This window comes from Narcine bancroftii, chromosome 1 (assembly GCF_036971445.1).
Source record: "Narcine bancroftii isolate sNarBan1 chromosome 1, sNarBan1.hap1, whole genome shotgun sequence".
Taxonomy (NCBI): Eukaryota; Metazoa; Chordata; class Chondrichthyes; order Torpediniformes; family Narcinidae; genus Narcine; species Narcine bancroftii.
Genome location: NC_091469.1, coordinates 351,315,759 through 351,332,843, shown reverse-complemented (window position 1 = coordinate 351,332,843; position 17,085 = coordinate 351,315,759). Strand labels below are relative to the sequence as shown.

At 40.6% G+C, this 17,085-nt stretch overlaps 1 protein-coding gene across 2 annotated transcripts in view; it reads left to right on the top strand.

The window, feature by feature from the left end:
• drosha (drosha ribonuclease III) overlaps positions 1–17,085 on the top strand; it is a 188,278-nt gene that overhangs the window by 33,017 nt on the left and 138,176 nt on the right. For both annotated transcript variants that reach the window (XM_069910590.1, XM_069910591.1), the window contains 2 exons: positions 112–281; positions 6,732–6,856. In XM_069910590.1, coding sequence (XP_069766691.1) covers positions 112–281; positions 6,732–6,856 — 295 coding nt within the window. The remainder of the gene's footprint in view (positions 1–111; positions 282–6,731; positions 6,857–17,085) is intronic.

Here is a 17,085-nt window from a genome sequence, read left to right as displayed (position 1 = left end):
GTGCTGGCCTACTTTTAATTGTACATTTTATGGTCACAAGGTTAGTTACCGTAATCCCCATCACGAATATAATAAACTAACCGTGTATCTGGTTTGCTTTCTTTTCTTCAGATAGTGGGAAAGAAGTATTGTCTATGCACCAAGTGTTGCTCTACCTGCTGCGCAGCAATAAACCACTTGTTCCCGAAGAGGAGATTGCTAATATGTTGCAGTGGGAAGAGTTGGAGTGGCAGAAGTATGCCGAAGAGTGTAAAGGCATGATCGTGACCTACCCCGGCATGGTATGTGTTCAGGTGGAAATGGAAGTTTGACTAAAATGTGTGGTCCTGGTGGGGCAGTGGACCATTGATGTGATGATTACAATTATGATTTCAACAGTACTAAAGTTTCCACAACAATATAAACAACAATTTTCCTTGCTGGCAGCGCCTTGAAAATAATCACAATAATTAAGTCAAAGAAAATCTGGATTATTGATTCATTATTCAATAAAAGAGGCTATTTAGTCAAAAGAAAATTTGGACTATTGACTTGTTGGTCAATAGAAGATGGATCTTCAAGCAAGACTAATTAAGTAAAAGAAATTCTAGATGATTGACTCATTAGTCAATAGAAGAATGGATTTGAAGACAGAAAATTCGAAATTGAATTTGGAAGAAGACTAGATCGATTGGGCTCTGTTTAGAGCAGCTTGATAAGGAGAATCAAATAACAAATCAAAACCATTGTTAGAAGCAGTAAACCTGTGTTTATTGCCGATTGGAACATAGTTTGGGGCATTGTATCTGTTTGTCTGATGAGGACTGGTTTTGGTGAGATTGTTGTGCATGTTGGATATCTGAGTGTGATGAATGACGCTATGGAGGAAACATCAGCTATGGACCTATGTTTTGAGAAGATGAAAAAGGCAGAACTAATAGATGAATTGCAAAAAAGGCAATTAGATGCAAAGGGAAACAAGGCAGTTCTTCAAGCAAGACTGAGGGAGGATACCAATAAGTTTTCAGCTGTTGAGGATATGGATCCCACAGAATTACTGCCAAAAACATGAATAGAAACTAAGATTAGTCATGAGGTAGTGGCTGGTTTTACCACAGGATGGTGGTGTGAAGGATGAATAATCTAAAATGGAGACATTGTCAGAGATTAAAGCATTATCTGACTTACAAGGTCTAACAAGATTTCATGATAGCACATCAAATATTTCCAGCAGGAGGAGCTCTAGACCAGGCTCCAGAGTTTCAAGTATTGATTCTTTACATAGAGGAATTCAAACAAACGCGGCAGCTCTTAAAGTTGAAAAGAAAATGCTTCAGTTTGAATTGGACTTGGATAAGGAAGCAGAGCTAAAAAAGCAACTGGAACTGTTGTTGTTGTTAATGAGGACAGGTCACAGGCAATTATTGATATAGTTTTATCTACCTTTTTTCTCATTGGCTTTTTTTTTGTCCATGCTTACTTGTATATAAATGAATTATTATGTAATTATCAATTCTGTATTCATACTGTTGGTGATTATTCCTGCTAAGATAAATCAAGGGCAGGAATGAAACAAATCTGACAATATGGTGCAACTGCCTTCAGAGTACAAAATGTTGAAAAGGATATTCCGTAAAACAGTGATCATAAGCAGTGTAACTTTTTACTTGGAAACAAAACTGAATCTGATGATTCTTCATTTTTGAAAGTAACTGAGAGAAGCTCAGAGAGGAGTGGAGCAGAATGGAGAATTAATTATAAATAGAATTCATAAAACCAAGAGGAAGAAGAATAACTACTAAATAAATGAATGCAGTTATCGAAGAAGGGGTTTTGTATTATCAAGATGTAAAAGGTTGTAGGAGGAGATTCATTTTTGAAAGAACAAATCATTGTTTAATAACACAAGTCATCTGACTATGGAAAACAGTCAAGGTACACTCTTGAAGACCCAGTTAATAAATACAGAGAGAGAATTTAATGAAAAACTTCAAGATAAATTGTCAGGAAATGAGACTGAATTGGAAGTTGCAAAATTGGATCCGGAATTACATGAAAAGACAATAAAAGCCAGGGTGGCTGTTGATGAGTTTAAGTCCTACCTTTTCCATAACCAAATGTAAAAGAAAAAGAAGACTCATCTTGGGCACTCAAGAAAGTGAATATCTTGGAAATTAAAACTTTTACAAGAAGCAGAAAGCTTTAATGAGTGACTTTCACTTTCTTTTAAATACTTACCCAATGTATTTTTATATTTGATTTTCTTTGTTGTGGTAATTATTATGTTTAGATATAATAATTAGGGGCTGATATTGTAAGGGTTAAAATTATTGAAAATTACTTGAAAACTTAAACTGCCAATTTCAAGCAGTCTGTGGAAGTTTGTTGACATTCCTTTGAGTATCTCTGTAGTTACAGTCTGACAGTTAAGGTTAAAAGCTGTATTTTCGACCATCTTAATTTTGAATTGATTTTTGTGCTGTTAGAATCAAGAACATAGTCAGCTAGACAATTTTCTTTAATTGTGTACTTTTGAATGTATCAATATCTGATTGTCCATTTATTAATTGTTTTAAGTATAGTTTATTGTCATAAACCGTTGTCATACCCACACTCCTGTTCGGCTCCGAATCATGGGTCCTCTACCGGCATCACCTACGGCTCCTAGAACGCTTCCACCAGCGTTGTCTCCGCTCCATCCTCAACATTCATTGGAGCGCTTTCATCCCTAACGTCGAAGTACTCGAGATGGCAGACGTCGATAGCATCGAGTCCACGCTGCTGAAGATCCAGCTGCGCTGGGTGGGTCACGTCTCCAGAATGGAGGACCATCGCCTTCCCAAGATCGTGTTATATGGCGAGCTCTCCACTGGCCACCGTGACAGAGGTGCACCAAAGAAAAGGTACAAGGACTGCCTAAAGAAATCTCTTGATGCCTGCCACATTGACCACCGCCAGTGGGCTGATATCGCCTCAAACCATGCATCTTGGTGCCTCACAGTTCGGCGGGCATCAACCTCCTTTGAAGAAGACCGCAGAGCACACCTCACTGACAAAAGGCAAAGGAGGAAAAACCCAACACCGAACCCCAACCAACCAATTTTCCCTTGCAACCGTGTCTGCCTGTCCCACATCGGACTTGTCAGCCACAAACGAGCCTGCAGCTGACGTGGACATTTACCCCCTTCATAAATCTTCGTCCGCGAAGCCAAGCCAAAGAAGAAATTGTTTAGAGTGCAAATAAACAGTGGAAAACTCAATCCTATTGGAACAAAATTATTCGTTAACGAGTCAAAACAACTGGCTATATGTTTTCAAGCGATTATAAAGGAAATGGTTGAAATAGAGTAGATGAAATGCTTGTCCTGCATATGTATTGTTTGTCTATATTGTGTTATGTCTGGTTGTATGTCTGCGGGTTTTGCACCGAGCACCGGAGAACACTGTTTTGTTGGGTTGTCCCTGTACAATAAGCTTGAAAGCAGCAAGTGCTCATAGAAACCAACATCTTCCTTTCTTAGTGATGTTGTTGGAAGTTTTAATATTGGCAGAGCAACTTTTATCTTTTTTTGAAGTGGTGAATCTAGGATCTTTTTTCATCAACCTTTGCATCTTCAGGAAGGTGCACTGGAGTGTCAGCCTAGAATTGTTCAGTTGCCGAGCGGTGCTCTTAAATCCACGAGCTTTTCATTGAGTGCCACTAAGAGGTGAGAAGCATGCTGATGCCCAGATATGCTGTCAGCTGATTTATAGCCAGTAGCTTTATTAATGACAGCTTTCAGGGTGTCTTGGGAAAGTGTTGGACCTTCCTAAAGTGTGTGCTGCAAAATGTCCCCTGTGTTGTTCTTTTTGTTGTGGCATCACATTTGATGTAGCTTAATCCCCACTTTGGGCAAGATGCTCCAGTTATTGCATTGTATCTGGTTTCTGCTTCAATTGTTGTTAGTCCTGACTAGCCACACCAGGAAAGAAAATCTTTGGGTTTTCTCTTGGAATTGAGTAATGATGTTTTAAGCATTGCCAACAGTGTTTTTTTTAAAATAGAATAGGCCATTAAGTGAATTTGTTTCATATTTAAATGAAATAATGGCTGATCCATGTATTCATGTCTTCTTCATACCTCTTAATTAGTTATCAAACTCAATCCATCAGTGACCTAGCACTGATTGGTGATGGTGGAAGAAAGTGCCAATTTTCCTCTGTATTTAGAAGTTTTGGAAAGCCTTGAGCCTTGAGTCAATAACTCTACGATATATACTTCACAACAAAAGAGATCCACATGCATTGTAAATCAAAAATATGTCTCTAACAAGGATGAGTACTGGAAAAGCTATTTATTTTCCTGGAACATGTAACATTACAGCAAAGGTTATGCCCTTTGGCCCACAATGTTGTGCCATTCATTGTGAGCCTACCCCACAATCTTATCCTTCCTTACCTCACATCTATAACCCTCTTTTATAAAAAAAAATGTGTGCCTATCTTTAAAATGTCCCTCTTGTGCGAGCCTCCACTACCACCCCCAGAAATACATTCCAGGCACCCACTACTCTGTGTTTTTAAAAAAACAAACTAACAACAACTTACCTCTGACATCCCCCTTAAACTTTCTCACTCATCTTAACCAGATGTCCTCAGATGTTTGCTATTGTTGTCCCGGGGAAAATCAGAGCTCTGCTAAAGCATCTGTTGGTGCATACATTCTGATCATGAAGTGCAAGAGAAGCAAATCGCTTGGAGCATGGATAGAATGTGGGACTTCTGCAAGGAGAATGTTTGAAACAAATGGTTTTTAAAGTGAAGCTAATGGGTGCACAAGGAGGTAATAACTGCATTAATGGAATCCGGTCAAGAGAGCTGGGAAGCCTAAATAATGCATCAGTGGTACCACAGATTTTTTAAAAATATTCATTTGATGTGGACATTGCTATCAATGTGTCAGTTTATTGTTTGGACCTGAAGGGTGTTAACAGTCGATGACATTGGGTGTAGTGGGCTGTAAACTCTAATTACATGAATCCATGCAAATCAATTCAGTACTCATTTTGCTTTTGCAAAATCTATTTTTTTGTTTAAGAGAGAAAATCTGGTTGCAAGCACAAAAATGTGTTCTTCCGCAGCTCTTCCAAGCATCCCATAAATGCTGTTTTTCAGAAAGAAACTTTCAAATTTGGCTTGGTCTTCCTCTAATCATTGTATATTGCTCTCCTCAAATAAAAAGAATAACACAAATTTCCCTTTGAGAAGAGTGGAGGCAAGGCAAAGACTCATTACAAAATATTTATCTCCGTGTATTCGGTAATTTAAAATGGATAATGGAAAGTTGGTTGTTAGAGGTACAGAGCATCAAATGGGAGAAATGTCGCTTTGTTTATCCAAAGTCATGCTTCAATCAAATCTGGTGAATAATCTGAACTCTGTACCTTAAGTAGTTTATGATCGTCCAGGAATGAGTGCAGCACTCAAAACTCCCAAGGATAGTTAATGATGAAAGTTTACATAAACTGGTCCTATATTGTCTTGAGTATTGGAGATCCATTTGATTGAGTTTCAGGACGTTGAAGGAAATGACTGAGTAAATAGGAATCTTGAGTCGAGGATAACATAAACTCAGTTGGGCTATGTGAGAGAAAATATGGGAAATGCTTCTTCACACAATGTAAGTTAGAAGTGTGGAACTCTTCAATTAACTGCTCAAAATACATGCTTAGTTATGATGTTAAATTTCAGATTGAGTTTTTTTAAAACGTGCTTGAGGAAATAGTTGCTCATATTTCATTGGGTATTTTTATAAATGAGCCATAGTTTTGCCTTTATATTTTTCTGGATAAATACAATGAGAACTATAGTTTGAGATACTATGTAACAGCAAATATTTAAATATATATAGCACCAAGGTACTTCACAGCAGCATTATCATATAAATGTAATGCTAAGTCATAGAAGGAGATATTTGAAGAAATAACCAAAAGAAGTTTTTCAAAGCATGTCTTGAAGGAGGAGAGCAAGATGGAGAGGTTCATCTGATTCCATTGTTTGAAATATTAGATATTATAATACACTTAAAACTTTAGAAGTGAATACATCTGGCAGCTAAAGCATTTCATATGAGCGAGTAAAGAGGAGCTTCTCTCCCATTGGATTTTTTGCAGAACCACAGGCTCATCTGTTTTAATAACTGATTTAAGAGCTGCCACCTCTTTAAGGACACCACTGGCAAACTCAACAGTGGTTAATGGTGGTTGTGAAATAAGAAAGACTTAGCTTTTGTATCTTTGCCCAATATGTGAATGCAAGCCTTGATAGTTCATACCAAAGGCCACAATTGTAGCAGTACAACTCTCTGAAAATGGTGTAAGAGATCAAAAATTTATGAACAAGAATTTATTTTTGTTGCATTGTTAATTGACAACAAATGAAGGTGAGTAACTCTAGTGAAGAAGGGTGTACTGCTAGAGGTATGAGTTGAGATAGGACAAACTGAGTTTTTAATTACATTGGAGGGAAGGAAGAATGTGGGATGCCAGATGGTTATGTCCTGGGGTAAAGTGAATGACACAATTTGGGGCTTTACTCATGGATGAACCATCGGGTAAAGCATGTACTACAAAATCGAATGGCTCCTCTTTAGAATTGACGAGATTATTTCTGTGGCAAATAATTTCAGATGCAAAACATTACCTTTAATGTTTTCATTAATTAATTCTTGTTATTTACCAAATGACTTTAATCTTGAATCTTTGTCTTTGCAGAAGCCCAGCTCGGTTCGCATTGACCAGTTGGACCGGGAGCAGTTTAATCCAGAGGTCATCACTTTTCCGATTATAGTGCATTTTGGCATTCGGCCTGCTCAGCTCAGCTATGCTGGAGATCCACAGTAAGTTGACCTTTTCACACTAACTGTGAATCTAAAATAAAATCAGACCAGGCAGCATCTTTAGGGAGAATAACACATTTAAAAATTTAGTTCTGATATAAAATCAGAAGTCAGGCACCCTGTATTTTTGAAAGACACTCAATGTTCTGCTTTCAGTGCAACCAACCAAGGGTGATTTATATATAAAAAAAAAAATCCCTTTGAAATGGGGGAAAAAGGCCATTCATCTTGTATGTGTGCAGGTTATTTTGATGAGCATATCTCTCTTTACCGTATCCCAGAATTTTGTTTTATCTTTCACGTATTGACTGGGTTCCTTATTGGAGGCTGCCATTAAATCTGCAGTCACTACTGTGTCAATTCACCTCACATCAAGCCACACCTTTCTCAATGATGTCAGGCTCCAAGTGTGCAACCTCGACTACTGAGGTAGTAAAAATAAAAAATGAGGGGATTAGATGCATTGAAATACCACAACCTGCAGGTTCCCTCCACACAACTTCCTGATTTGGAACTATATCATGCTTCTTCATTGTCACAGGGTCTAAGTCCTTGAACGTACTACCCAGCAGCACAATAAGAGTACCTTCATCAGGAGCACTGCGGCAGCTCAACAAAACAGTTCATCACTTTCTCTGAGGGGAGTGACCAGTAAATCTTGTCCATCCACATTCAAAAAAATTAATAAAAGGAAACTACTTCTGTTGTCTATTTCTGTGCCCTCAATTATCTACTCCTTTGGTTTGAGAGGTAATTTCTCCTTATTTACTTCATTTAAACTAGTGTTTCTCATCCTTTCTTTTGTACTCACATGGGAGTGGAAAAGAAGGTTGAGAACCACTGATCTAAACTCATGATTTTAAAAAGCAGTGCTCTAAAGAAATAAAAATGCATCCCCTCCAGTCTTTCTTCAGAAGTGCTCTTGTAAACCTCTACTCTCACCAAAGCTGCCTGCTACCTGTGGAGAGATTGGTGGTGTTCAGGATAATGAAGACCAGAGGTGTACTTAGCTTACTGCTGTTGTGCTCTGTGATGTCGAATAGAAGGAAGGAGCTAGAAATTCTGTCTGTACTGTTTAATGTTGAATTCTGAAGTGTTGGCTGCCAATATTTGGTTCATGCTCATTGTCATATCATACTTGGTGCAATGAGAAGGGTTCTTCTGTGAGCAGACTTAACAGTCAAATCTCACTTCACACCATGTAAAGTTGAAGGGCAAGACCTCAAATACAATGTTACAATGGAATAAAAGATCACTACAAAGCAAGTGCCGGAGGAGACCACTATTCTGGGATCCACTCGGAATTCTGGGGGCTGCAAGGAAGAAACTATCTTTAAGCACTATTTTGATTCTTTTTCCTCAAGAGAGGAGGGAGAAGAGAGTGTTCGGGATGTGATGTGTCCTTCAGTATGTAGGCTGCTTTTCCTAGGCTGTGGGAGATGGAGGGGAAGGAGGTTTGTGTGATGTCCTGAACTGCATTCACGACCTTCTGCAGTTTATTTGATTTAAATTTAGACATGCAGCACAGTAACAGGCCATTTCGACCCACAAGTCCATGCTGCCCAATTTACACCCCATTAACCTACGCCCCGGTATGTTTTTTGAACGGTGGGAGGAAACTGGACCCCCTGGAGAAAACCTACACAGACACTGGAAGAACGTACAAACTCCTTGTAGGTAGCACAGGATTCGAACCCCGGTTCGTTCCCGATCGCTGGTGCTGGAAAGGCCTTGTGCTAATTGCTACGCCAACCGTGCTGTGTGATCTTGAGGAGAGCAGCTCCCACCTCGACATGCTGCATCCAGTGAAAATATTTTCGATGGTGCACCTGTAGAAGTTGAATCTCCTTTAGAACTACCTTCTCAGAAAGTAGAGATGTTTCTGTACATTCTTAACCATCACGTCAATGTGGTTGGTCCAGATCAGGTCATTAGAAATGTTTACTCCCTTCATCACATCTGATTCCAATTTTTGAAATATAAGAAGTGAATACATCTGGCTGCTAAAGTATTTCGTATGAGTGAATAAAGAGGAGCTTCTCTCCCATTGCATGTTTTGCGGAACCATAGTCTCACCTGTTTTAATAGCTGATTTATTGTTGAAGAGCTGCAACCTCTTTAAGGAAACCACTGGCAAATTCAACAGTGGTTAATGGTGGTTGCGAAATAAAAAGGACAGCTTTTGTATCTTTGCCCAATATATGAATGCAAGCCGAGCATTCTGAGACTGGATAAAAACACCAACAGCAGATATTTTAATGAAACAATGTGGTTAAGAAACTATCTTGGAAGATACCAATCCTGGGGTACCAACTGGGCAAACCACAAGATATGGTGAAGCATGCTAAACTTCCATTAACCTGTTCCTCCTCCCCATTTCTTGTGCTTTGGGATTACTCATTGGGGAAGTGTGCAAAAGCAAATGACTTGGAGCAGCTTTTTATTTTGTCTATTCTGGGGATATAATTTCTCAAGATAGCCATTTCTCATGTATAGATCTACATATGTAGATCCACATGTAGTTTAGGAAATACCAGAAAGTCATTTGAATCAATGAATTTGACAGTTGGTAGCTGTTGAAGTTTCTGAGGAAACATTGAGCTGCTGGAGGAGCAGTGCATCAAGCAGTATTCATGGTTAGAAATGATCATTCAATGTTATGTGGACTTTATTGAGACTTGGAGGATATTGGAAGCATTACTTTTGTATTAGTCCAGCAAATCCTGCAAGAGTGATGCATTAGCAGGTCAGGAATCAACTACAAACTAGAAGGAAAGCTAGTGACAAAGCGTTGAGAAGTAAGCTCAATGTATCAGTCGTTGTTGCTCACTTTTCATTTGGACACTCCTCCGGTGTCCCTTTTCTTGCCTATCCTGCTTGTCACCCTATCTCAGTATCATCTCTGGATGAACTTGATTTGTTCTTGAAAGGTAAGTGATGCTTGGTAAAGGTACAGGTATGAGAAAGGTAAAAGCTGCAGATGACAGAGAGGTAGAGAGGATGAGAGGTAGAGAGGATGAGAGGTAGAGAGGATGAGAGGTAGAGAGGATGAGAGGTAGAGAGGATGAGAGGTAGAGAGGATGAGAGGTAGAGAGGATGAGAGGTAGAGAGGATGAGAGGTAGAGAGGATGAGAGGTAGAGAGGATGAGAGGTAGAGAGGATGAGAGGTAGAGAGGATGAGAGGTAGAGAGGATGAGAGGTAGAGAGGATGAGAGGTAGAGAGGATGAGAGGTAGAGAGGATGAGAGGTAGAGAGGATGAGAGGTAGAGAGGATGAGAGGTAGAGAGGATGAGAGGTAGAGAGGATGAGAGGTAGAGAGGATGAGAGGTAGAGAGGATGAGAGGTAGAGAGGATGAGAGGTAGAGAGGATGAGAGGTAGAGAGGATGAGAGGTAGAGAGGATGAGAGGTAGAGAGGATGAGAGGTAGAGAGGATGAGAGGTAGAGAGGATGAGAGGTAGAGAGGATGAGAGGTAGAGAGGATGAGAGGTAGAGAGGATGAGAGGTAGAGAGGATGAGAGGTAGAGAGGATGAGAGGTAGAGAGGATGAGAGGTAGAGAGGATGAGAGGTAGAGAGGATGAGAGGTAGAGAGGATGAGAGGTAGAGAGGATGAGAGGTAGAGAGGATGAGAGGTAGAGAGGATGAGAGGTAGAGAGGATGAGAGGTAGAGAGGATGAGAGGTAGAGAGGATGAGAGGTAGAGAGGATGAGAGGTAGAGAGGATGAGAGGTAGAGAGGATGAGAGGTAGAGAGGATGAGAGGTAGAGAGGATGAGAGGTAGAGAGGATGAGAGGTAGAGAGGATGAGAGGTAGAGAGGATGAGAGGTAGAGAGGATGAGAGGTAGAGAGGATGAGAGGTAGAGAGGATGAGAGGTAGAGAGGATGAGAGGTAGAGAGGATGAGAGGTAGAGAGGATGAGAGGTAGAGAGGATGAGAGGTAGAGAGGATGAGAGGTAGAGAGGATGAGAGGTAGAGAGGATGAGAGGTAGAGAGGATGAGAGGTAGAGAGGATGAGAGGTAGAGAGGATGAGAGGTAGAGAGGATGAGAGGTAGAGAGGATGAGAGGTAGAGAGGATGAGAGGTAGAGAGGATGAGAGGTAGAGAGGATGAGAGGTAGAGAGGATGAGAGGTAGAGAGGATGAGAGGTAGAGAGGATGAGAGGTAGAGAGGATGAGAGGTAGAGAGGATGAGAGGTAGAGAGGATGAGAGGTAGAGAGGATGAGAGGTAGAGAGGATGAGAGGTAGAGAGGATGAGAGGTAGAGAGGATGAGAGGTAGAGAGGATGAGAGGTAGAGAGGATGAGAGGTAGAGAGGATGAGAGGTAGAGAGGATGAGAGGTAGAGAGGATGAGAGGTAGAGAGGATGAGAGGTAGAGAGGATGAGAGGTAGAGAGGATGAGAGGTAGAGAGGATGAGAGGTAGAGAGGATGAGAGGTAGAGAGGATGAGAGGTAGAGAGGATGAGAGGTAGAGAGGATGAGAGGTAGAGAGGATGAGAGGTAGAGAGGATGAGAGGTAGAGAGGATGAGAGGTAGAGAGGATGAGAGGTAGAGAGGATGAGAGGTAGAGAGGATGAGAGGTAGAGAGGATGAGAGGTAGAGAGGATGAGAGGTAGAGAGGATGAGAGGTAGAGAGGATGAGAGGTAGAGAGGATGAGAGGTAGAGAGGATGAGAGGTAGAGAGGATGAGAGGTAGAGAGGATGAGAGGTAGAGAGGATGAGAGGTAGAGAGGATGAGAGGTAGAGAGGATGAGAGGTAGAGAGGATGAGAGGTAGAGAGGATGAGAGGTAGAGAGGATGAGAGGTAGAGAGGATGAGAGGTAGAGAGGATGAGAGGTAGAGAGGATGAGAGGTAGAGAGGATGAGAGGTAGAGAGGATGAGAGGTAGAGAGGATGAGAGGTAGAGAGGATGAGAGGTAGAGAGGATGAGAGGTAGAGAGGATGAGAGGTAGAGAGGATGAGAGGTAGAGAGGATGAGAGGTAGAGAGGATGAGAGGTAGAGAGGATGAGAGGTAGAGAGGATGAGAGGTAGAGAGGATGAGAGGTAGAGAGGATGAGAGGTAGAGAGGATGAGAGGTAGAGAGGATGAGAGGTAGAGAGGATGAGAGGTAGAGAGGATGAGAGGTAGAGAGGATGAGAGGTAGAGAGGATGAGAGGTAGAGAGGATGAGAGGTAGAGAGGATGAGAGGTAGAGAGGATGAGAGGTAGAGAGGATGAGAGGTAGAGAGGATGAGAGGTAGAGAGGATGAGAGGTAGAGAGGATGAGAGGTAGAGAGGATGAGAGGTAGAGAGGATGAGAGGTAGAGAGGATGAGAGGTAGAGAGGATGAGAGGTAGAGAGGATGAGAGGTAGAGAGGATGAGAGGTAGAGAGGATGAGAGGTAGAGAGGATGAGAGGTAGAGAGGATGAGAGGTAGAGAGGATGAGAGGTAGAGAGGATGAGAGGTAGAGAGGTTGAGAGGTAGAGAGGTAGAGAGGTAGAGAGGTAGAGAGGTAGAGAGGATGAGAGGATGAGAGGATGAGAGGTAGAGAGGTAGAGAGGTAGAGAGGTAGAGAGGTAGAGAGGTAGAGAGGTAGAGAGGTAGAGAGGATGAGAGGTAGAGAGGTAGAGAGGAAGAGAGGAAGAGAGGTAGAGAGGTAGAGAGGTAGAGAGGATGTGGGTTCTTGGGAGTCACTGTCTCGGAGGATCTTTCCTGGAACCAGCACACCAATGGCATCATGAAGAAAGTCTCTACTTCCTCAGGAGTTGGAGTTGTTCAAGTGAACTGGTACGGACTTGAAGGGCCGACATGGCCTGTTTTCGTGCTGTAAATGGTTATATGGTTATATGGTTGCAGTTTCAACTATCACCGTACAGCTGTGGGTGTTCTTTTTTAAATCTTAGCTGCCACTCCATTGCATTACTGGGTGAGTGCTTCACTGCTACAAGATTAAAAGTCATACTGAGATCCTATATGCAGTCTGAGGTAGATGTTTAAAAGAAGAGAAGAGCAGTAGTGTTCCCTCTGGTGTCTTGACCAACAGTTATCCTTCGGACAATACCTGGACATTAATCTTAAAGAACTTTATAAATACAAGTAGCTTTTTTTCTCTTTCACATGCCCTTTCTTTTCTTCCCATTTTTCCCACTTTCCTGCATTCTTCTCTCCCTCTTTCACAGTAAGCACTCTCCTCCTTGCTGGTATCAGCTTTTAAGCCACATGTTTTTTCTAAAGTCCTTGAATGTCAATTATTGCCTATCTATCACTGTCACCTGCTCTTCAATTTTCATTTCTCTGATGTCTAGCTGTTTCCTCTTCTGTTTATCATACCTGTCCCACTACTGAAGTATTCACCTGGATCTTAGTTCCCAACTACTTCATTTCAGCAATCACAACTATCTTAAACCAATAGAAAAATGGCACTCGTACTTCTATAATTTTGAAGTTTTGGTCTTGTCTTCAATGTATTTTAAAGGTGTCTTGCATGTGTAATATTTCTCTGCCATTTATCTTAAATAACATAGTTTGTGTATACTAGCCTTCTACTGTGTACTCTTCTTTAACCTGAGTTTATTCGAATCACTTCTGCATATGTACTACTTTACTCATCTTCTCTGCTTAATGACATGCAAGTTCCATATCTGGTAACACCTCTGCTTTACAATTTTTATTTGGTTTTTGTATCCTCTATAACTCCATAATATTTTCCTGCCCTGTAATTTAGGTACTCTTTCCGTTGCAATTTCTTCCTAGTTTAATTGTTCACCCATTGGGTGGCTATGCTCTCAGCAAGCTTAGCGCTAAGCTTTGTAAAGTTCTCCCTAAATCCCTCGCTCCTGTGACAGAGAAAGTAAAGTATGCACAAACTAAGAATGTACATTCACTTGAGTGATTTTGGTTCCAAATAAAACTTGCCTTTTTAATTAGGACTTGAGCAAGAACAACTTTTTGAGGCTAATTTAACTTCAGTGTTTGTACGAATTTGCCAGACCCTACTTAAACTCATGACAGGTATTCCTTGAGATAACATGCACCCAAAGATACTGTAATATTTTTTCTCATATAAAATAAAACCCATTATCCAGAATTCAAGCAACTGGCAGCCTCAAGCAACCAGCAAAAAAAATTGTGGAAAATAAATTGGTAAAAAGTATGGAAATTTAAAATTGGCATCACTCAACGTTAGTTAGCCGATCACACAAAATGCAGTCTGAAGCAACTGGAAAATTCACTTATCCTGCATCTACCAATCCCCATATGTGCTGGATATTGGTACAGGAGCTTTACTGTAGATTGGCGCTGCACAATACCAATTGATTTTGTCTTAAAATCCACAAAATTGGTATTGTTAATCATCAGTAGAAAATTGAGCAAAACTATGTCTACTTATTTAAGTAATAAAAGCACTAAAGTGCTTAATAAATCACTTGTTTGTTTCTTTCTCTTGTTGGAATTGCATTAAAATATTTTTAAAATGTCGTTAACCTTGGCTGCCAACAGGGAAATAATGCAAACATCTTGGAGGTGATTTACAATTTGACAAATGCATCGTGTGGTATTTCTACCAAATGGAAAATATATTCACAGTTGGTTTGGGTAATACTTGGGATGGTAGGTTTTACATGCACAGAATTATTTTTTTTGTACTTTGTAATGTACTTTCAAAAAAAATCTTATGGTAGTTTTGTGACTTCACCCAGAGATGGCAGCAGTGTCTCAGATAGCCCAAGGAGCATCTTGATCTTGGGAGATTAGCAGTGTGTTCATCGTAAATATTTAGTTAATTAAAACTGTTTGGAATTCACCACAGTAATTTATCATGCCGTTTGAAACCCACTTCCTCATTTTCCCACCCACACCACTCAAATCGACTTCATCTTTGCAATCCACTCCCAATTGTTAATTTTTGCAGTATAACTACAGTAAAACCTCTGCTATCTGGAATTTAAGCAACCACCAGCAAAAAAAAGGTGGAAAATAGATAAGTAAAAGATACAGAAGTTTAAAATTGGCATGCCTCACTGTTAGTTCACCAATCGTGCAACACACAATCTCAAGCAACCAGAAAATACACTTATCTGGCATCGACCAATCTCCATAGGTGCCATATTACCAGAGGGTTTACTGTACTATTGTACGCATCTGATTACCAAATTGTATTGAAAAACAAGTTCCGAAATGAAACAGGGTAATTTTTTTTCCCATTAGTAAATTGATCATGTACTTAAACTGCATCGAGTAAAAATAGAGAATGAGTGACTGTACCGATTATTGTGTAAGGTATTTTGTCTTTTGTTTACTGTATGTTAAAACTTGATAAGCAGCTGGCTCATGGTTTACAACTTTTACACAAATGAACAAAAAATTCTAAAGTTAACATTGCAAAAAAAAATGCATCTATTGACTTGGGAAAATTAGCTCAGGATTTTGCAGGAAATTTGTCAGACAAAAACTGATATTGAGATATAAACCTATGTATTAAAGGGGAGGTCAGCGTGAAATAGAGATGAGAAGTTCTGGGAGGTATTGGGGAAGAATTTCAGTGTTTGGATCCAAAAAGCCAGAACTAGAGCATGGAGATTTCCAGTAGTTTCAAGTTGGAAGGAAGTTGCACAGATAAGAAAGTCAAATAGTGACATTTTCAATTTGAAATGTGGCTGTTGATCTGCTGTAAGACTTTCGTTCTGAATTATGGTGTCGTCCAAATGAACAACCTTTAAACCTTGCAGTAAAAAATGACGAGCCCTTTGTTGGCTTTTGGTTTGGGTTCAAGAAATACGTACAGCAAGAGAGAAATCTAATCAACAAGTTCATTGCAAATGAAATAAGCAAGAGACTTTGATGTAAATATTAAAATACAAATAATAATTAGTCTTCAGAATCAGGATTTGTTGTCATAAAATTCGGTGATTTGCTGCAGCATCATAGAGCAAACAAACATAGCCATCTTACGAAATTACTATAAAAAATAAAATAATAATAACAATAACAGTGGATGAAAAGTAAGGCAATTTCTTTGGTTCATTGATTATTCAGGAATCTGATGGCTGTGGGGAAGAAGCTGTCCTTGTGTCACTGAGTGCTCGTCTTTAGGCTCCTGTCTTTTTTCCTCAATGGTAGCAAAGTGAAGAGGGCTTGCTCTAGGTGATGGGGGTCTTTGAGGATAGAGACTGCATTCTTAAGACACTGCCTCATGTAGATGTCCCTGATGGAGTGGTCTGGTGCTTGTGATGTCACAGGCCATTAATTACCCTCTGGAGTTCATTCTTGTCCTGAGAGTTGATGCCTCCATACCAGCCAGAATGCTCTCCACAGTAAAGTTTACGAGAGTCTTTGGTGACATACTGAACCACCTCAGACACTTCACAAAGTATAGCCACTGGCAAGTCTTCTTTGTGATTGCATCAACATGGAGGTTCCTGGACAGGTCCTCGGAGATGTTGACACCCAGGAATTTGAAGTTCTTGACCCTCTCCATTAAAGAGCCCTCGATGAGGACTAGGTTATGTTCCTCTGACTTCCTCCTGAAGTCCACAATCATCTCCTTGGTTTTGCTGACGTTGAGCGCAAGGTTATTGTCGTTACACCACTCAACGAGCTGATCTGTCTCCCTCCTGTACCCTTCCTCATTGCTGTTTGTGATTCTGCCGGCAACTGTGGTGTCGTCGACAAACTTGTAGAAGGCATTGGAATTGTGTCTGGCCACAGTCGTGTGTATAACGAGTAGAACCTAGTGGGCTAATCACACATCTTTGCGGGTGTGCCTGTGTTGATGATCATTGAGGAGGATAGGTTGTTTCCAATTCATACTGACTGTGGTCTTCCGATGAGAATGTTAAGGATCTAGTTGCAGAGGGGAGAACAAAGGCCTAGAGTTTGTAGCTTCTTGACCAGCACTGAGGGAATAAAGGTCGAGCTGTGGTCTATGAAGAGCAGCTGTATGTATGAATTTCCTATTTTCAAGGTGATCCAGAGCTGAGAGAAGAGCCAGTGATGTTGCATCTGCTGTGGAGTGATTGTGAGGTGAATTGCATTGGGTCCAGATCTTTGGTTAGGTACATGTTAATTCTGGACATGACCACTCTCTTGAAGCATTTCATCACAGTCGATGTTAGTGCTACTGGGCGGTAGACATTAAGGCAGTCCACACTACTCTTCTTTCATGATTGATGCCCTTTTGAAGCTGGTGGAAACCTCTGACTGCCGCACTGAGGGGTTGAAAATGTCTATGAACACGCCGGCTCGTTGGTTGGT